Source organism: Epinephelus fuscoguttatus, linkage group LG21 (assembly GCF_011397635.1).
Source record: "Epinephelus fuscoguttatus linkage group LG21, E.fuscoguttatus.final_Chr_v1".
Taxonomy (NCBI): domain Eukaryota; kingdom Metazoa; phylum Chordata; class Actinopteri; order Perciformes; family Serranidae; genus Epinephelus; species Epinephelus fuscoguttatus.
The window spans coordinates 14417341-14438756 of NC_064772.1; the positions used below are offsets into that span (position 1 = coordinate 14417341).

Here is a 21416-nt window from a genome sequence, read left to right on the forward strand (position 1 = left end):
GCACATATTCTCAAAATTGTACAGCGCATTATTTTAAAAACACAAATATTTTGCTTTTTATTGTGAATTTTTCTATTTAATTTCTGTTTATTGACACTTGTAGTACTTGCTGTAAGTTTTCATTTATTTTATTTTACTGTGTCTATTATTGTGCTTGTGAATGGATTACAGAACAGGTCTAAGAAGCACAGGCATGAGGGCTGAAACTGTCAGTGGGCCTCTTGGCTTTCAACTGCAAAATGGCACCCAAATAAACACCCACCAGGAAGAGACTCAAAATGACCACAAAGATGCAAAGGAACTGTAGAGAGACAAAAAAAATAACTACAGAAAATGGAAAACAACCAAAAAGGGACACAAAACAACTACAAAGTGATACAAAATCACCAAAAGACACACAATTACCTAAAAAGAGACCCAAACAATTACAAGGAGACACAAAATAACTACAGAGTAACACGAAACTACCTCAGAGACTCAAATGACCAAAAGAAAAAGACACAAAATTCAAATCAAATCACCCAATTAAATACAAATACACACAAAGCAACCACAAGGAGACAAAAACAATAGCTGCAAAGAGACACAAAACCACAAAAAGATGCATAAAAAGTACAAAGAAATGCAAAACCACCACAAAGCCCGTGTAGGAGAGGTGGTGGGGCCCTTTGCATGTCTCTGCCCAGGGACCCATTGTCTCATAATTCGCCCATGGTTGTGCACCAAAACGGTGGTTCCCAACTGGTCCAGCCACAGGGTCCAGATTTCTCCGTAGTCATTAGTTTGAGGTCCCATAATTAAATAAATTCAGTGTCATACTTGCGTTTGGCCATGTTGTTGAGCTAGTTTGCTGTCTCTTTCAGGCAGCTGTCTGTAAGTCACTCACTCTACAGCAGGAAACAGCACTTCAAAATAAAAGCTCTGTGCCAGAAACTCACCGTACTTTAAAATAAAGTGGGTTTTTTTACAAATTTAACACATATGCGAGTCACTTGCAATCCATTCAGAATGGACCCGCAACCAGCTTTTGGACCGCAACCCACCAGTTGGAAACCACTGCACTAAAACACCAGGGCAAATACCTTGTTCTGTATGTGAAAATATGCACTTTAAATGTATGTCATGTGGGACCAAATGCAAATCTTTTTTATATGGAGCTAATGTCAGGATGGAGCCGTCTCTGTCAGACAAATCAAATGGATTGGAATCCTCAAATAGTGTTGTGGTGGAGAGACACAAAGACACAAAGAGGGAAGTTTGTACTAAAAAGACTGTTGCTTTGGAAAACACTCTGACCACTAACATTTTAACTTAGGTTCAGCTAAACCATGGAATATATTTGACTGTTGATTTTTGTCTCCCATCACTGGAATGAGAAGCACACTGGGAACAAATGTCTTAAGGGGCCAGTATCATAGACAGGAGGAATAATTACAGCAAGTAAAGTCTGTTTAATTCCTCACACAGGCCTCTGACTTTAGTTTTAAGACAGACTGTGAACTTAACCTTAAGTAAAAACTCTCTGGAGAAATAATTAGTTGTCTGACCTCTGCTTCCTCTCCCTCCAGGCTGCTCCAAGGTCACATGTATCAGCCTTACCCAGGAGGCCTCACTCCAGCTGTCCCCTCTGCACGGCCAGCAGATCTCCATTCACTACCTGGACATGACCGATTGTTTTTCCCTTGAGGACGAGGGCTTGCGAACTATCGCCTCCCACTGCCCCCGCCTGACACATCTGTACTTGCGCCGCTGCACCAGACTGACGGATGAAGCCATGCGCCACCTGGCTCTCCACTGCCCCTCAATAAGGGAGCTTAGTCTCAGTGACTGCCGCTTGGTGGGGGATTTTGGCCTACGTGAAGTGGCCCGCCTGGAGGGCTGCCTTCGTTACCTGAGCGTGGCCCACTGCGCCCGCATAACAGATGTGGGCATGCGCTACGTGGCTCGCTACTGCCCGAGACTGCGCTACTTAAACGCGAGGGGTTGCGAGGGACTTACAGACCACGGCCTGAGCCACTTGGCCAGGAGCTGCCCCAAACTCAAGTCCCTGGATGTGGGTAAGTGCCCGCTTGTGTCGGACAGCGGGCTGGAGCAGCTGGCCATGTACTGCCAAGGCCTGAGGCGAGTGAGTCTCAGAGCATGCGAGAGCGTGACAGGCAGAGGACTCAAAGCTCTGGCAGCCAACTGCTGCGAGCTGCAGCTTCTCAACGTGCAGGACTGTGAGGTGTCGCCAGAGGCTCTGCGGTTTGTTAGACGCCACTGCCGGCGCTGCATCATCGAGCACACAAACCCCGCTTTCTACTGAGACGGGTAGCTCTTGGACTGGTCCTCTGACGAGTGGATGTTCTAATATTCCTGGTATGGAGTTGGCAGAGTTCAGCGGCCGATGTGTCAGAACTGGTTGAAAACTGGTGTGCAATACTGGCCAGAATTTGTCTCTTCAAATCCGCTTGGTGGCTGTCGATGCTGAAAATACATCCATAGACTGTATTTAACATATTTATCTGTAAAAAGGCAGAGAAGCACAGTATGTCAGTATATTACATCTTTCAACATCACACTTTGCAATGTAACAACATGCTACAACACAGAGCACTGGGTACAGTTACCATTTAGAAGCATTGTAACATATTTAACTTCAACACCTTACAGCCCTGAAACATAACCATTATCATACATTACTGCATCTATTTATAAACAGCAAGTATCTTCAGACTAAACCACTACGAATGTAGCAACGAAGCAGCAACTAAAGCAGATGTGGTGATTTTTAAAGTACTCTCAGTTTCACTTTCTTTGTGTTGCATATGCACTTTATGCAATTGTGCTGACAATCACTTCAGCTGAGCTCAAAGTGTCATCGTGTTTTTCATTTTCTGTAAATTAAACTATTAGCCAGAGAACTTTGTACTGCCAAATAGAAACAGACTGTTGTTGAGAATAAACAAAGAACACATTGCTGCTATAACTGTGCCAATAAACTTCTTCAAAATCCGCCTCCACAACTGTGAGTGTTTTACTCAACTTCATTAGAGCCTTAAAGGATTTAAGCCTGCACATGTCTGTGGGTCGTTAAGGTAACTGAAAAATATCCAGGAATACCATATATGGATGTTTTAGGACTGAAGTGTGAGGGGCTCAAAGGGCAGTGCTTCCTGCTTTTAGGTTATTGGCTGGATTACACCTGTTTGTAATCTGGTGGATGCACCTGTCTGTCCACCACAAAGATATCATCTACATAGATACTGTATATACTCTGCAATTTGGGACAAAGTTGTAAGATTAAAAGTCATTTTTGCTGCAGTTGTACTTCCTGTTTATTTATCAGGCATCTGTGAACTATGGGAAACCTTCTCCTGCACCTGTTCTTTATTGCTGCGCTCCTGCAGTGTTTTTGGCTCCAGCAGGCGGGTATATGACATCACCACAACACAAAGCAAAACAAAAATAGTTCTGCACATTTAGATCATGAAATTTGTGTTGTGAAAACATTCTGTACCTCTGTGGAGGAGTATTTTGGCCTCCTGTTTGCTCGTCCACCTATGGGGCCCTTGTGGTTTCCTGTCCCCGAGCCAACTGAGCCCTGGGGTGGGGGGTTCAGGGGATTGCCACCAAAATGCATATAATGTGAGCATACACTGGATCTTGTAGACGGTTGCTGCAGAGTATGAACATGTTTGGATACAGTGCAGTGACTTAATAGGACAAAAATATGATGATGGTTGTTGTTGTTGGAAAGGAGGATCCAAAAAATGTCCAGGAGGGTGAATGAATTTTCAAGAATCCAAAGTGATTGGATTTCAGGAAATCCTGGGATGAATTGTAATAACTTTGGTAAGTCCTTGGAAAAGACTATGCAGGATTTTCAAATAAAAAGAAATTAAAGTGTCATACAATAGTAATCCCTGTAATCACTTATGACCCAGCAGAAGTGTGTGGTGGTGTGTTTATCTGCAGAGACTCTGCCTGTGTTTCCTGATTTCTTCTTATTTTGTCATGTTCGGGACGTTCCTGGGCACAGCGTGCAGGTGGGGTAGGGACTAAGTTAGTGACTAGGTAGTGGCAGCATGTATCTGAGAGAAAGCTACGAAAATCGTGAACACAGTGCTGATGCAAAATGCAAATATTGCAAGGCAAAACACCAAGTACACAAACTTTTATAACAAGAGTGACTCTGGGGTTGGTTTTCACTTTCACTTTCGCTGGCATTACTTTTTACATACCGTAACTGACAACTGACGCAAGAGTAAAAATGAAAGCCAATCCCAAATTCACTCTTGTTTTGGAACAAACTGTTGTTTCTTGAATTTTGCCTCACTGTATTTGCCTTTTTTTATTGGCACTGTCTGGCAATTTTCAATAACTTACTCTTGGATGCATGCTTCATGAAGTCCAAACCACACCTGTGCGCTGTTATTGGCTATGGTTTACCAATCAGAAAAGAATAAAGACAGAGGACAGAGTATTTGCAGACAAATACACCAGCACACAATTCTAGTGAGTCATAAGTGATGATAGAGAGGGATTACTTTTGTATAGAATAGAATACAATAGAATATATCTTTGTGTCCACCAGGGATAGAAATCAAATAGTCAGTAAAAAGTCATTACATGACACCTAACACATTAAAACAGATCATTGTCTTTCTGTGGTTTAAATGTCATCAGTCATTTCTGCAAAGAGTTGGCTCAAGGGCTTTTGTGGCTTGCCACCTATTTTACTTGCCATTGTCACAATCCTACGGAGTTCATTCTTGGATGTACAATTAAGATGACTGTACTAGGCAGGGAGGTGCAAAGTTAAGACACTCACATTCATTCATTTTCTGTAACTGCTTATCCTCTTGGGGGTCATGGGGATACACCCTGGACAGGTCACCAGACTATCACAGGACTTACACATAGAGACAGACAACCATTCACACCTATGGGCAATTGAGAGTCACCAATAAACCTGTATGTCTTTGGACTGTGGGAGGAAGCTGGAGTACCCAGAGAAAACCCACGCTGACACTGGAAGAACATACAAACTCCACACAGAAGGGCTCCCCCACCCTGGGTTCAAACCTGGAACCTTCTTGCTGTGAGGCGACAGTGCTAGCCACTGCCCCGCTGTACAGATAGGCACACAAATTCTAAAATCTGCTGACTAACACTGAGGCCACTGAGTATCCTAAGAAGTGAGCATCTCTTGAAATTATAATCAGTAAATAAAAAAATATACTCAGTGTTTCCAGAGAGCTCGCATGGGAGTCCAGAACCGTACCGAGATATTTAAAATTTTCCACAGTTTCAACACGTTGGCCATCAAGTGAAACTGGCTCCGTCTTCAGATCTTGTTTTGTGGAAATAATCAATGCTTCAGTCTGGGCCACATTATTTTCTAACTTGCTGATGCAACACCATGTTTGCAGGGCCAGAGTGTAGGCCAGGTATGCAACTTGACCCGATGGGTCTGTTTTCTGTAAAAGGCCAACTAAGGCCATGTCATCAGTATATTTGAACAATCTGAAATTTTCCCATTGATCATAAATTTCTAAGTAAACAGAGAGAATAGCACAGAGAAAAGAACACATCCTTGTGGGCAGCTTGGGCTCACAGTGAGCATGTCTGACACAGACTCTGTGGATGGCAGATTAGAAAGTCTCTAACCCTCCCCAGAGAACTAACCCTGTATTAATGTTAAGACTGATGAGCCTTTTCAGGAGGATATGTGTCTTCACTCAGATCAACAGTTTTTTAAGTTGTGGCGTCACATGTGCAGGCCTATGCTAGCCTCAGTTCCCCTAGCTTCTGCAACTCAGTACAATCTCTCTTCAATATTTCTTCAAACAATAAAGCATCTTCTTGTGGTTTACTTCCAATAATGTGATACAACTAAATCCACATCAGCAGTTGCTTTTGCAATTGAAATAACTAATTTAAATTTTCAAAAATTTCAGCTCAGCCCTTGAAAAGTTATTAGCTAGGTAGGCTACTTATGTCATTGCAACAAGGTTTTGTTCATATCTATAAAATTCACCCACACATTCTTCTCGTGTAATTTTCCCAATTTTTTGAGTTGTAATTTTCTGTCCTGCTGTTATTACAGACATGTCTGAACTAGCTGCGATCACTCAACATTCCAATGGACCCACCCTTTTTGGAGTTTATGGAAAATTTGAGAGATTGGAAAAGTCCCTGTTTCACTTCAAATCTCGACACTTTCAAAACTAACAGCATTCACACCATTAGCCTCAGTTGTAGGCATAGTACTATTTAGCAAACATTAGCATGCTAACACTCTAAACTAAGCTAATAAACATGGAGAACTTTAACATCAGCTTATTAGCATTTAGCTCAGAGCACCACTGTGTCTTGTTTGAATGACTCCGTGTCTCTTGAGGAGTCTTCAGCACCTGTGGAGGAAGTCTGGAAAACTTCCCCTGTGAAGTATCCATCAGTAGAAAGGTCAAGGGGACTGACATGTGGACAGACCCACTGGGACTGCGTCTAGAGACAAATTACCAGTTAGTACTTGTGCAAGCGTACATATGACTCAGCCAAATAGGCAACTGTGGAAAATATGGTTGCAGCAAGGAGTGAATAACTGTAATGAAGAGACACCAGGAAATGTTTGTTTGTTGTGTTGTCCAGGGTGATGGTGTGGATCCATGGGGGAGTCCTGGTGTCAGGGGGGGCCTGCCAGTATGATGGTTCACCCCTGGCAGCCTATCAGAACGTGGCTGTGGTTGTCAGTCGGGATCGTCTCGGTATTTTGGGATTCCTAAGGTCTGTATCAGACTGAAACATATTGGATGTGTTAGGTTTAATGTCCAGCAGCTTAAGAGCTTGTTTAAAAATGGATGGGTGGATTACTACAGTTTATGGAACATAAAAAGAAACATTTATTAAAGGATTATACACATGTACAAATCCTCTGTAGGTTTGTAACACTTTTTTTGGTAACAATTGGATTGTAACAATTTTTCAGAGTGTAATAAAGCATTTAATAACACTTTGTACCCACATACAAATCCTCTGTATGTGCTCATTCATTTCTTACATATTCCATATCTTATTCTTTATCTCATATGTTTGTGCAGTTTATCAGATAAACTTGTCACTTACATTCACACACAATCCTCATTTTCATGTATAAAGCGCTACATTTTATATATTTTATTTATATTCTGTTCATTACATTTCATCTTGTCTTCCATCTTAATTGCCACTTTATCTCATCTTCTATTTATTCTTATCTATTTTTCTTTTATCTTATTTTATTTTTCATTTTGTTATGTTTATTTTTTTATCTCATTGTATCTTCAATATTTATCTATTTAATCTTTATTTGTATCTGATTTGATTTTACTTTTAATTATTATGTTTTTTCTTATTTTATCTCAATTATTTTACCTCAATTTTTATCTATTTTATCTTTATTTTCAATTAGTCTGTCTTTATTGTTATCTTCTTTTTTATCTTATTTATTATATTTTATATTTTTATCTATTTTATCTTTATTTCTGTCTACTTTATCTTTATTCTTATCTTTTTTTGTATTTTTTTATCTATTCTCTATCTTATTTTAGTTTGGTTTTTATATTATTTTATATTTGTTTTTACCTTTATTTATTTTCATTTTTTCTGTTATCTGTATTTTTTTTATCTATTTTATCCTGTTTGTATTTTTTGTATACTTATCTTTATTTTATTTTTTAATTGTCTTTATTTTTATTATCTTTCATTTTTATTTTTTAATCTTATTTTGTCTATATTCTTATTTTACTTCATAGTTATTATCCTATTATCCTTCTTGCAACTTGTGCTTTTATTTCTGAACTGACACATTCTCTTACCCAGTATATTTCATGATACCACTGTTGTTTACTGTTAACCTACATATGACTAAAGTAAAAGTGAACTTAATAATACATTTGCTTACATATGATTACACATATGTTATTCCATGTTATGGATGATTTATTAACTATTTATGCACCTGATATGGATGTTCCATATTAATTAACACTTAGCTATATCCATTCATCTGTTTACAACTACACTGGTGTTTTATAAACTTTTCATTCATACAGTAAACTGCTTATAAATGCAAAATAGTGGGGATTAAATTAAAAGTTATGTATACCAATATGGGGCCTCATTATACTGTCTAGTATCTCTATTAGTTTTTCTTTTTTGTTGTTTTTGGATATCTGGTGGGTTTGATTACAGGTTTTCATTTTTCAAGGGAGCTGAAGTGTCTTCAATCGGCCAGTAGAGGTCCCTGCAGGTCTGAGACTTCTCAGTGGTGCTGATACTATCAAAGTGATAGTGGTTTGATAGTGTGTTGGTGTGGTGTAATGCTGTGAACATTTACATGAATTTGCACCACATGCGTATTGATAGTATCAGTCTTTGGGGTCATTTTCAATTATAGTGTATTACTGTTTGTGCCTGAATCTCTGATCATCTTTGCTTTACTGGACTGCCACTGCATGTGATTAACTCTTAGGATCTCCTGGATGGGATGAGGGTATGAAGAGGGAAGATGTGCCATTCAACACACATACACATTCATTTTTCTTTTTGGTCTTTATTGGACAGGACGGATTAAGTGTGAACGGGGGAGAGAGAGGGGATGACATGCCTCAAATGGCCGCATGCTGGAATCGAACCCTTGGTCCTTGCAGCAAGAACATTGCCTTTGTACATGGGACGCTCCCTCTACCCACTACACATTCATTTTTCATATTTTTCTTACTCTCATGATAAATAAACAAGAAACAAGACAAGTACGTATCTTAAAACATTCATAAATATACTCTAAAAATAAATGTTCCGATATATTACTTCATATATATATTATTTCTTCTGTGCCCACAACCTTTATGTCTCCTCCCTGACAGGCCTCCAGTGCAAATGTACTAATACTGACTGAATACCTGCAACACGATGACTCTCTGGAGAATGTACGGGACACTTTCACAAAGATACTGGCAACATGGTGCTCATTCTTCCTGTTCATTAAGAGTCCGAATACCACAGAGGTGTTTTACGAGTCACAACTTGACATGCATTTTAATTCTCCCTGAAAGATGCGGGTGTGCCCCTGTATGTCTACGAATTTCAGCATCTACCTGTGGTGCACAGCGGGAAAAGACCCACTTCTGTCAAAGCAGAACACTATGACTACATGTTTTCTTCTTGTGTTTTCCTCTTGCACCAGGCACAGTGTGGTTACAGGTACTTGAAACAGAAAGATCCTCATTCACATTGCACCTTTGATGAAGTCTATAGTGTTTGAGCAGTGCAATAATTGATATATCCCTGAGCAACCTCACTATGGCTTACATAGCAAACTCTGCACACAATGAGTAGAGTGTTTAATTTCACTCTTTGCTGCTTTTCTCTTCTTGGGAAGTGTTTATACTGAAGGGTCCCATTTCTATTCCACAGGCTGTTAAAGTGTCTTTTTGTGTGTTTGCCTCTTTGGTCGCCTGATGGACCCACACTACCTGAGGCAGAACCTGCAGCAGACAGCCAGCCGCTGACTGACACATCAGAGCTTACTTCCTGGATGTTCTCCAACTGAATAACTAGCAGAGTCCCACGGTGCGAATGACGAGACGTGCAACATACACTATCACACAAACAGCAAGGAGGTCGTTGAATTTCACTTTTTGTTATCAAGCGTGTAGCGTCTTTGTAGCTGGATGTGGCGCTGGTTAATCTGGCAGACCTCCCAGTTTGAGGCTCGATTTGGGCAGGTGCATTCAAGTGCAGACTCCTTTGGACGAGTTTGAGCCACCTGGGAAAACAGGAATACTATAAGTCTTCATGCCTTTATTCTTATATTTACTGGAGTGAATGTGGCAGAATACAAGCACATAAACTCCAGCTGCACTGGACGTACCTGAGATTTGAGGGCATGTAGCTCACTGTGAACTTTCCTAAACTTCTTCTCTTGTTCCAGATACTTCTCCTTGAGCTTCTCCCTGTCTCTGCGCTCCTTCAGAAAGTCCTCCTTGTAGACTTCAGCCTAAAAATGGACGACAAGGAAACATGAGATAAGGATTCAAATAAGCAAGTGCATTACAGGATTAGTTTGACAGTGTGATAAATATCCTTATTCACTTTGTTGTAGAGAGTTAAATGAGAAAAATGATACCACTTTAATGTCTGTATGCTAATTACAGCAGCCAGTTAGCTTAGCTTAGCTTAGCTTAGCTTAGCTTAGCTTAGCTTAGCTTAGCTTAGCATAAAGACTGAAAACAAAGGGAAACTGATGGCCTGGCTGCATCCAAAGGTAAAAGGGGGGGGGGGGGGGGAGGGTAAAAACACACTTATGGTTTGACAGGGGGTTATGTGCCGCAGTTTTTCTTGGGGAGCAGTTGCCTTAAGTTTTTATACAGATTACATCAATTATTGAGCTTTAGAGGTGGTGGTAAAAAGAGCCAGGTGAGCTGTTTCCCCATCTAATACCTAATTTACCAAGGTTATATCTGATGGGGGACCGAACAAAGCTGCCAAATTCATCAAAATATGACCTTTTTGTGATAAATGTAGGGCTCGCCACAGCTGCGTGAGTGATGCTCAGATTCTGGACAAGTCCATCACCTCCAGATTTTGTAAATTGTAAAGAATCTATGTGAGAAATTGTGTCATGTTGAAAGCTTTAAGAGGTCATGGGCAGGCTTTTTTGTCTGTAATATGTCTGCTGAAGTGTAATGATGTGGTGTTTAGTTTGTTCCGCTGTGGTTGCTAAATTACTATTACAGATATAAGAATGCGTAGCTTCTGTGGAAATGTTGAGTTCCAATAACAGTACTGTCGGTTTGTTCAGATTTGACCGAAGAGATAAGTAAAAAAAATTTCAGACCCTGTGAGAATGGTATCACCATATTCTCCCTTATATATCAGTAGTATGTGGTGTATGAACAAAGCATACCTGATGTTTCCAGACATCCTGTAGTGTTTCACTGCTCGTCTTCTGAAGCGCCTCCTCTAAAGCCTGCACACACACATTAAAGCATCTATGACTCCACTGTTGCAGGGAGCAAACACATAAAATGGCCTTCTAATATCCATTTCATTTTGGGACTGACCTTGTTCAGTCGTCTGATCTCCTCGTGCTGGTGCTGCCCTCTTCGGGTCAAAGTGCTGTTCTGTGCTCGCAGCTCTTCTGCTTCCATCTCTGCTTTTAGTAACTCATCTCCAGTCTAAGGATCAAATCATTGTCCACATTTTAACATCTTGAATCCATTTAAAAGCCTTGAATTGAATCTGGAATTAGAATAAATGCTGAATTTACCAGTTTGTTCTCTTTGTGTTTGATTTTCTTGTTTAATATAGCGTTCCTTTCACTTTCTTCACAAATGTCTTTAAAGTGATCGTGTTGCAGTGATTCTTTCAAATCTCGGACCTGACGGTAAAGAAAAGGACACATGAAGCACTGAAGTGACATATAGGAGAAGTAATTAAACAGGCCTACTAGAGTTTGTGCCATTCTTACCTTCTGTTTGTAGTACTGCACCATGGTTCGGTACTCTTTTGCCCATTTCTCATTAATAGAAAGAAGCTGAGTGAAAAAGAGAACATGAATCTTTTAGGTACTGAAAGGTACATGTGTGTTTGGGGATGAATATAAATCTCAGTTCTGAAATGCACTCACCTCCTGCCTTTGCTCCTCCAAGATAAGGATCTGTGCTTTCAGTCTGACGTCACTGCTGCTGGCAGCTTCTGACTAAAGTAAATATGAGAGGGAAAAAAAGAGGAAGTGTTAAAATGTGGCAGACGGTGCGTCCATCTGTGACTGCATGGGCAATTATGACTGTGTCCACGGACTTCCCTTGACACATTTTTGGAAGTTTTGCTGAGCAGTGTTTCCAGTAACATTAACAATACGGTCATTCCTCTGTGGTTAGGGAATCAGACGGATCTTCCAGTGTTGCAACTGTTAATATTACCTGAGTGTCTTCCAGCAGGCTGTCAGGGTGGTTGACTGCATCTGTGTGAGGTTCTTCTCCAGTGGCAGGGTCCGCCACACAAACGTCATACCTGAAAACACTGAAACACATAAACAGAAATGAGAATGTGACATTTTTTTAGTCTTTTATCAAAGCCAGCAGTGGTGAGATGTCACTAAAGACACTCTCATGCACTGTATATGTACAATTTTCAGATGCTTGTACTGCACGCAGTGATAAAATCTGATGAAAGTGATGTGATGTGCCTCACCTGTCTATGTTGGGCAGTGACGGATACAGTCTGTGGGTCAGTCTGTTGTCTGTGGTCTGTGATCTCTCTGCAGGTGACCTGTCCATTGCGTTTCCATGTAGTGACTGTTCAAACACAGAAGAGGACATACATTATAAATAACAGCCATTATAATATTGTTAACTTCTAACATTCATATGGTATGTATTAATCAGAGAAAAGTATCCCTGCAAGGTATTTTAAGTCCTATTGATATTAAGATTGGTTTTATCCTAAAATTTTATTTTTTGTTTTTAATATGAAATACTATATATAGGCTACCAAAAAAAAAAAGACCATTAACAAAGGAACAAACCAAAGACCTAAAGACAAAAGACAAATATAATATCAAAATAAATGAAAAAAGATCAATAAAATTATTATTATTAGTAGTAGTAGTAGTAGTAGTAATAACAATAATAATTATAATAATATACAGTTTTTAATAAATGAAAATCAATAAAGAATAAATAAATTACATTATATATTAAAATATAGGAAATAAAAAATTAAATGAATTAATGTAGGCACTGTCAAAAAATTAATAATCATTATAAAATCCTTATTTCTAAAGTCTCTTTGTAGATCACAGTAAGTCATACTGAGGTGGTCTGGTGGTCTAGAGGAGTTACGAACCACAATGTTCCCAGTTCTTGTCGGGACCTTTGTCTTGTCACTTCCTTTAATTTCTAATAAATGCATAAAATGCCCCCAAAATAATGTAAACATTTGGGATAATTATGCTAAGTTTGATGGTCATTTATGTAATTATTTATCAACAAAAAATGGCAAATATTCACTGATTCAGCCTCCTCAAATGTGAGGATCTGGTGCTTATATTATATATCACAGTAAATTTAATGCATAAAAAAGCAGATTGAAGATGTCACCTCCATCTCTTGACACTTGTGGTGTTTTTAGTCATTTAAAAAATAATAATTGATTGATTCATGATGAATTAAAATCATCATTTGTTGCCTGACATTATCTCCATAGCACATTTTGGAGATGCTGTGCTGATGATGCGAAGATAGTGTGCAGAAAATTGCGCCTCGTGACAGCTGACTCAAAACCTCCACGGGGGATGTAAATGATCTCCACACAGTCACGCGAGCACCTAAACGCAGGCTGCACGTGGAGCTCTAAAACAACTTACTTCTTTATACACAATAAACAGACACGAGGAAGAAGGAGAATGAAGTAGGGCACAGACATGATATGTTAGCGCAGTTCAGAGACTGAGCAGGATTCTCAAAACATAACAAATTTTTTTTAAGTAACGTCCTTTTTTAAAAAAAATTTTACAGAGACGAACATAAAACAACGAGGCTGATGATAAAATAAAATTAAAATCTCTCACCATATTATTGTTTCCTTGGGTCCTCGACTTGCGCCGATCCCTCAACAGCTGGATGTGAAGCAGCCACACACCCCGTACGTTCTCTTAAAGCCTCCTGAGGATCCCGTGTGACGTCTGAAAACCAGCCTTGTCCAATCAGCTGCCGGGATTCCCTCGCGCGGCCGGTGCAGGGCAGAGCCGCTGACGGACTTTGTTGAAGAAAGGAAAGTACAAGCAGCTGATCAGCAGCTCGAGCGGTAATTATTGATGAGTTTTTGGTACGGATCGATGACTAAGGGAAAAATCTGACGCTACACTGCAAGAAATTACACACAGCAGGGAGCTCAAGTTTTGTTATCATTTTTAAAAACATTTTCATTTGTTTGACGTTTCCTGATAGCATTTTGTTTTCTTTATTTTGCTGTTGTAAAGGGAGACTCGCTTTTTACCTGCCATCAGTGCAACAAAAGAATAAATATTTTTATCAATTAAAAAATACATACAAAAATACATAATTTCCCCCAAAATAGCAAAGAAAGACAAGAGACAAAATAATAATAATAAAATAAGTTTAAATTTAATTTATTTTTATCAAATAAAATTCAATACCCCATGACTAAATAAAAATTATATATATATATATATATATATATATATATATATATATATATATATATATATGAAAAAACATTTTAAATAACTATTAAATCCTCCATTAGTATAGGGGTCTGTAGGAGAATATTTAATAGAATAGAATAATTAATAAAATAGAATAGAATTCCTTCTCTATTTTTTCCATGTATTTCCTGATATTTATTTAGCCTATGGGTTTGTATATTTTTACATAAATCATTATCAACAACCCAAAAATTTTAATTAAAAATACAAAAGATAACTTAAAAATACAAATAATAAGTCTACTAGTAGGGGTCTATATTTTTTAATATTTTAATGACAGAAAAATAATCACAATTTTGTTGCTACTTCAAAATACTTTCAAAATATAGCCTACGTAAAATAATATTGTGTAAAAATTTCAACTCTTGTCAGTCAAGTAAAACTAACATAAAGAAGGTTTTTACAATAAATATAAAAACCCAGTCAGGTGTATGGCCTAGTCTACTTTTGTTTTTCCTCATGTTGGAGGTGGAAACGTCGTCATTTTTTACAGTGGACATCCTGTGTAAAGTTCTCAGTGTACTCAGCGTGTTTTCTTCCTGGATGGGTGTGTGAAGCTCACACACTTAAAAGCCGGAACACATTTTTAAAAGACATTATTAACAAGATGAAACTGTCCCCAAAAACCACAGAAGAAACCTAACGTGCTGCGGCTTGTAGGAAAATCACACATCTCGCTGGTTTATGGTGTTGCTTAATGTGTTGAGTCAGAGCGGACGTGTTTCAGGGAAGGAGGAGAGGGGAAAACACGCCGCCGCTCCTCCTCCTCCTCCACTAACCGGCACTGAGTGCAGGGGAGGCGACCCATGGGTGCTCCTTTATTCTTTCTAGAAACTTGTGTTATTGGATGTCTAATTTGCATATGTCTTCACGTACAGAACTGTAAGACCCTTTTCTCTTGGGTTAAAAAAAGAACCTACAGCCAAAGTGAAAATACAGAGTTCCCCTTGTGAGACTTTTCACATCAAAATGACATATTTAATTACTCTTTACAGTTTTTGTGGATTTTTTTTTTTTTTGTGAAGTGGGAGCTTCCACCTGCATTAATTTTAGCAGATGCTGGGAAGGTTTCAGCAGGGTATCGTGGGATATCCCACTTCACCAAGAGAGTTTCTTTTAAAGTACAAAATTAAAGAATCCTTCCCTTTGAGGATGTTTTTATATGTTGGTGAAAACCAAGACAGCTGATTGCCAGGAAGGTGTCTTCAGCTGCGAATCATTGCCCTTATTTAACTGAGAAAACAGGCTATTATTTATTTAAAGTCATCTACAGAGTTAAAAATGCTCTGTCTGAGTGGTTGATATAATTTATGATGTTTGTCTTTCAAGAAAATCTGCTGTCACTGAGAAGTATACTGTGTGGCTTAAAGTAGGCTACAATCCTGCCAACACATTCTCACTCCAACCTCGTCACATATCAACGTTTGGTCATGGACCTACAATGTATAAGGTACCCTGGGTGCATTGGTTGTTGACATTCTGGGACATCGTGTCAAGTTCTGCCTACATGCATTGTCTTCTTTCAAGATAGACGTCTGTTTTCACAGGAAATTTACCGTTTAAATACTGTCTCTTTCAAAATAAAAGCACTACATCAGTACAACAACTCAAATTTACATTTTTTCTCCTCCAACAAGTAACACATGTGGTTGGGTTTAGGAAAAAAGAACATGGTTTTGCTTTAGAAATCTTATGGGACACCAACACTGCTCTCCTGAGTGAAAGTCGGTGTTTGTTGGACCCATCCACCCCACTCGGACTTTTGCCATCTTAACTTTCGTTATCGCCTAGTGCCGTTAAACTATAACCGGCCACGTTTCATGCCGACATTAAAAGACAGCTCTTTTCGTCAGTGTCTGAAACCCGCAAGTCACTGCCCAAACGCCAGATTTCGACAACTTCAGAGTGAGACTGGGTTGATCCTGCCTACATAGCCTACGTTTGTGTAGCCCACTCATGGGAGGATACAGTTTTACTGATATAGCCTCTTTGTATATTTTTTAGGTCTGTTTGTACATAGTTAAGGAAACTCTTAATGGATGAAGGTCTCATTTCTTAAAGATTATGGTAATTTGCTTTCTTGCTGAGAGTGATAGAAGATTTTTATGATAGATACAAAGCTATACACATTCTCACTCCGACCTCGTCACATATCGAGGTTTGGTCATGGACTTTCCACGTCCAGATATAACGTGCAAAGTACCCTGAGTGTGTCAGCCTCAGCCTGTTACATGCATCATCTTTCAAAGTACACTTCCATTTTCACAAGAAATTTACCGTGTACATAGATTCATTCATTTTCTACGTATTCCTTAGTGGGTCATGGGGACACTGGACAAGTCACCAGACTATCACAGAGCTGACACATAGAGATAGACCAACAATTCACACTCACATTCACACCTACGGCCAATTTAGAGTCACCAGCTAACCTGCATGTCTTTGGACTGTGGGAAGAAACCAGCGTACCCAAAGAAAACCCCATGCTAGGAGAACATGCAGGCTCCACACTGGGGGAGGCCCCAGGCTTTGAATCCCACACCAAGAACCAGGAACCCTCTTGTTGTTAGATGACAATGCTGACCACTGCACCAACGTGTGCAGTGTTAACATACAGTCTCTTTCAAGATAAATGCACAAGGTTGGTACAACAATGTGAACTGAGACAAATTTAGGCAACAAAGCACATGGTGTTTAGGAAAAAACAACAGGGTTTGGCTTAATAATCGTATGGGACACGAACACGCCTCTCTCTGGTGAAAGTCAATGTTTGCTGAACTCATCCACCAACCTTACCTCCCTCTCCATTTGGGCTTTCACCACCTTAACTTTCGTCTTGTCCTGCTGCATTTCCCCCGATGCTGCCAAGCACCGTTAAAATATAATGGTGACCAGCTGTGTATCATGCTGACATTAAAGGATGGCATTTTTCGTTAGTGTCTGATGCTGCAAGTCACTTCTCAACGACTTTGGAGTGAGATTGGGTGGAAAGCTAATTACCAGAAGAAGTAACTTAGCACAAAGTCGGAGAGAAGGGAGAAACTGTTAAACTGTGTTCACGGCGAGCAACACAGCAAAAAGTCATTTTCCATTTGAACCTGATGGCCTACTTTTGTTGCAGTGGACGGGCATGACAAAATACAAATTAAAGCTTAGCTGGCCTCAACTTTTTCAGCACTTGTGTCAGTTATGTGGTGAAGCATCAGCCAATCATATGTTTTTGTTTTTAGCTGTGTCACTATGTCATTTAGCTTAGTTAGCTGACGCTGTGCTGGCTTTATGTGGATTGTGGTGCGATGGACTAGCGAAATGAGTTGTTAAAATGGGCGTCAGACATTGAACAAAAGCCTTTTATTTTCATCTGTTCATCCCATTCTCTTAAATATGATATCTCCTATATATTCCTTCAGGGAATTGCTTCAAATTTGATGCAATTGTCCATTAAAGGCCATGGTCACTGTGACCTCATCTGTCCCATTCTCATGAATGCCATATCTCAAGAACACATTCAAGGAATTTCTTCAAATTTGGCACAAATGTCCACTCTGAGTCAAGCATGAACTGTTTGAAATTTTGTGGTCAAAGGTCAAAATCACTGTGACCCTGCATCTGTCTTATTGTTGTAAATGTGATATGTTAAGAAGGCCTTGAGGGAGTTTCCTCGAATCTGGCACAAACATCCACTTGGACTAAAGAATGAACTGATTAGAATTTTGTGGTTGAAGGTCAAGGTCACTGTGACCTCACAAAACATGTTTTTGGCCATAACACAAGAATTCATACACTTATTGTGACAAAATTTCACACAAATATCTAATAGGATAAAATGATGAAGTGATGACATTTTTTTATTCAAAATGTGTAAGCTCATCTTGACAAGTTCAAAGAGTCATAAAACCTAGACCCAACACTGTACCTAAAGTTCCACACTTACAAAGGATATAAAGTGAGATTCGAAATTTACTCCTTGATCACATGACAGACAAAACTCTGAATTGTTGTAACTTCTTTTCAAAGATGGCTGTCCAAGCTAAAGCACCAGATAACAGTTTAATTTCACTCTAAGTCACACTCCAGTTATAGATGAATATGTGGAAGTGTAAAAAAAAATGACCTAAGATGTTTCACTGTAGCCACATTAACATCAGAGCTATATTAAGACTAGCAGCAGTGTAGTGTTGGTGGCAGCGGCAGTGACTAAAACAGTGACGGCGTTTACCGACATTATAGTACTTGTCCCAGTACCCCATGTTGTGGTTTTACAGAGGGGGCCTTTCTTCATGTGACACCTGTGCAGTGTGTTCCCAGCACCGACAGCAGCCTGTTTACGGTACGTGTGACACAGCACCAAGTCACTAGAAAGGAAAGAGGAGGTGATCAGTGTGCTCGATGAGCCTCCTTCTTCCTGCCACAACAATCTCACTCTTAGAGATTCACACTCTAAGTTCCTGTGTGTGTCATGGTGCGCACGCCTTCGGGTCACACACAGAACAGATAAGACATCTTGTGGCCTACACCCACAAATATAAAACCAAAAGCAGGTGACATTTTTTATGAGCACTTTCTATTCTGTTCAGTGGTTTTAGTGGTTTTATATATTTGCATATACCTTTGTCTAACCTTAGGTTCCAGTTTCACCTGAATCAAAAAGGAAAGAAAAATGATAAAGCACACATATTAAATGTCAGGGAAAGAAAAGTATTTTTCATAAGTAATTCAAGAAGTGTGTGGTTTGACATCAGTGAATTGAAAATAACATTAACTAAGTAGGTACTATAATTTTTTAGGATTACCTTTTATGTCTTGTGTCTTTTTGTTACTGTAAAACACATCACTGACTTTTTTTGTTACTTAAATCAAACCAGACACACCAAACAACTCTGCATTTATTTTTGTCTAGATGATTTATTTGACACTCAATATTTATACATTTCAAAACTGTCAGACAGCTGCATGACATGTTTTTTTGCTCACCAAAACTGCTGCCTCAAGACCATTTCACCCAATCAGCATTAAGTCTTACAACACAAATTTAACTACTTGCTACATGCTAACATTTTATTTTATTAAATGTATCTTACATTTTGCTACCAAATAAGAAGTGAAATCATAAGTAGAACACAATCTGATAGCAGGACAGGTATTTCAGCAGAAATCAGGAATCACATTTAAAAAGAAATGAGAGTCAGATCCAGAGCCTTTTTTTTAAACAAAAGCTAAACATATGATAAATGTACTGATTGATTATTATAAAGACAGTTTAAATCAGATAGTTCATTAATCTAAAGGCACAAGAAGAATTTAATCGGTAAAACATTTCATAGCACTCTAGTGAATGAGCAACGAGTGAAAAGAAACCAAAATGAACAGATATTTTAACAGCTGCTCCTTGTTGTATCTCATCGTGTTTGACATGTTCAACAGACAAGCTTCACAGTCGGTACTTTTGTCAGAGATGCAGGCCTTGATCCGAGAACTGCACCGGGAGACAAAATAACAGTAGGTTAATTCAGTGTGTCACATGAACATACAGTGTGTGCATATAGAATTGTCTAGCCTGTCACCTGCATGGTCAAGTTCTTGTTAAGTTTAAGCAACTAAAACTGCTTGGTCATGGTTAGGAAAACCTTGTCATCATGGCTTTGAGAAACTGGTACTGACTGAAGTCAAATGCTGTTACCCAGATCATCTACCCTAAAATCCAGATCATTGACTAGGAAAAACATAATCAGAGGTTTGCAGAGGATGCTGTCACTGTCTCCTTCTCTTGCTCATGCTGTACTTACCAGGGTACGTCCCTACAAGTAAAATTTATTCCTTCAGGCAGTATGGTCCGTATGCTCTGTACATTTGCTGAGTCACAATTTGACCTAAGTTGGAGAAATGCAGAAAAAGGGAAAGAAAGCTTTGCTCAGATTTGCCCAGTTTGTCTTTCTGCTTTGTAGCAAACCAAAGCAACCACTGAGCAAGAATTTGACATCCTTTTATCTTTTTAACATTACATTCACTGAACAGGGATGGCACATTATCACATGCGCAGAAAAATGACAATGATGTATACAATGTATAATTAAAAACAATAAAAAGACAATTGTACACTTACTTTTTTCCAGCAATCAGAATGACTTTCATGTTCTTAACTTTAGAGGGATTTAGGTTAGGTATCTCAATGCTTCCAAATGTGCTGCCAGCAAAAATAAATGAACAGAATTTAGGATTACATCAAGTCATTTTAACAGTGTTTTTACACAAAGCAGCATTCACGTTCATAAGTAACGGGTTCCTTTTGCAATATTCATCAACACGTTGTGTGTCATGAAATAATGGTGGCAAAACAAGTTAATACGTTTGGATAGATATAAATAAAACACTCATCTGAAAGAATAAAACTTTTTTTTTTTTCGCAAACAAGAATGGCATTACATTATGCTGTACTTTACATTTATTCCAACTGACTTTCATCTTCATCAGCCTTCATCTTGTCTCAGCCTGATCCCAATTTAAGACCTTTAAATGGTGTTTTTTTGTTCTCTCACTGCAGTAATCTGTACTTGCATGAAATAATCAGTAGCTCAAGGAATAGGATATTCATATCCAGAACAATAAAAAATATCACTGTCCTTATCTTACTGTAGATAAAAACTTTTATCCCTGCACTTGATCTTTATTATAGAGCTGTGTTGATTGCACTTGCTGTTGGTGCCCAGATTATATAACAGGACAGAAGAAGGACATTAATACCAAGTAAAACTGACTGAATGCACAGAGGATGCACTTTTCTGGCCAATAAGCACTGCTTCCCCTCCTCCTTAGAATATTGCAATGTTGTGATTGCAAAAATTAATGCAAATTCAACCTTGTATTTGGCTGTGAAGATGCAGACGTGCAACACTAACGTCTGACATTTACCAACAAAAATTACTGCTAAAGACTGAGCAATGCAGTTCCCTGGTGTTAAAATGCATGCAGTGTTGTGGTAGAACACAAATGAAAGTCCAGATGAAACGCCCAGACAGCAGACAATACAAATCACCATGACAGAGGCTGTTGCATCCACGTCCACTGCATGTGCTGTAATATTCAAGGTGAGTTAGATGAAATATGCATGGTTAGTGGCAATGTTAGTGTAGTATAAATCACAAAGTGACCGAGGCATGCT

The 21416-nt window shown here is 38.9% G+C and overlaps 2 protein-coding genes across 2 annotated transcripts in view; one reads left to right on the forward strand and one right to left on the reverse strand.

The window, feature by feature from the left end:
- The window catches only part of si:dkey-192l18.9 (F-box/LRR-repeat protein 7), a 36469-nt gene extending 33244 nt beyond the window's left edge, over positions 1-3225 (forward strand). Inside the window, exon 4 of the mRNA XM_049565748.1 lies at positions 1569-3225. Within this exon, the coding sequence (XP_049421705.1) occupies positions 1569-2305 (737 nt within the window). The 3' untranslated portion in view covers positions 2306-3225. The remainder of the gene's footprint in view (positions 1-1568) is intronic.
- A 5337-nt stretch (positions 3226-8562) lies between these two features.
- LOC125881711 (TNFAIP3-interacting protein 1-like) lies at positions 8563-13713 on the reverse strand. Its single transcript, XM_049565003.1, has 10 exons — positions 13601-13713; positions 12223-12326; positions 11952-12051; positions 11657-11728; positions 11498-11563; positions 11297-11407; positions 11091-11204; positions 10934-10996; positions 9899-10024; positions 8563-9793 (listed from the first exon to the last, which is right to left on the reverse strand). The coding sequence occupies exons 1-10, from the start codon at positions 13601-13603 to the stop codon at positions 9659-9661; spliced, it is 894 nt and encodes a 297-aa protein (XP_049420960.1). The 5' UTR covers positions 13604-13713; the 3' UTR covers positions 8563-9658.
- Positions 13714-21416: the final 7703 nt, after the last annotated feature.

Coding starts and splice junctions, on each gene's coding strand:
- LOC125881711 (XM_049565003.1), bottom strand. Junction 11,564..11,656: donor TGGAGGAGCAAAGGCAGGAG/GTGAGTGCATTT, acceptor TTTTTCACTCAG/CTTCTTTCTATTAATGAGAA. Junction 11,408..11,497: donor TGCAGTACTACAAACAGAAG/GTAAGAATGGCA, acceptor CTTTACCGTCAG/GTCCGAGATTTGAAAGAATC.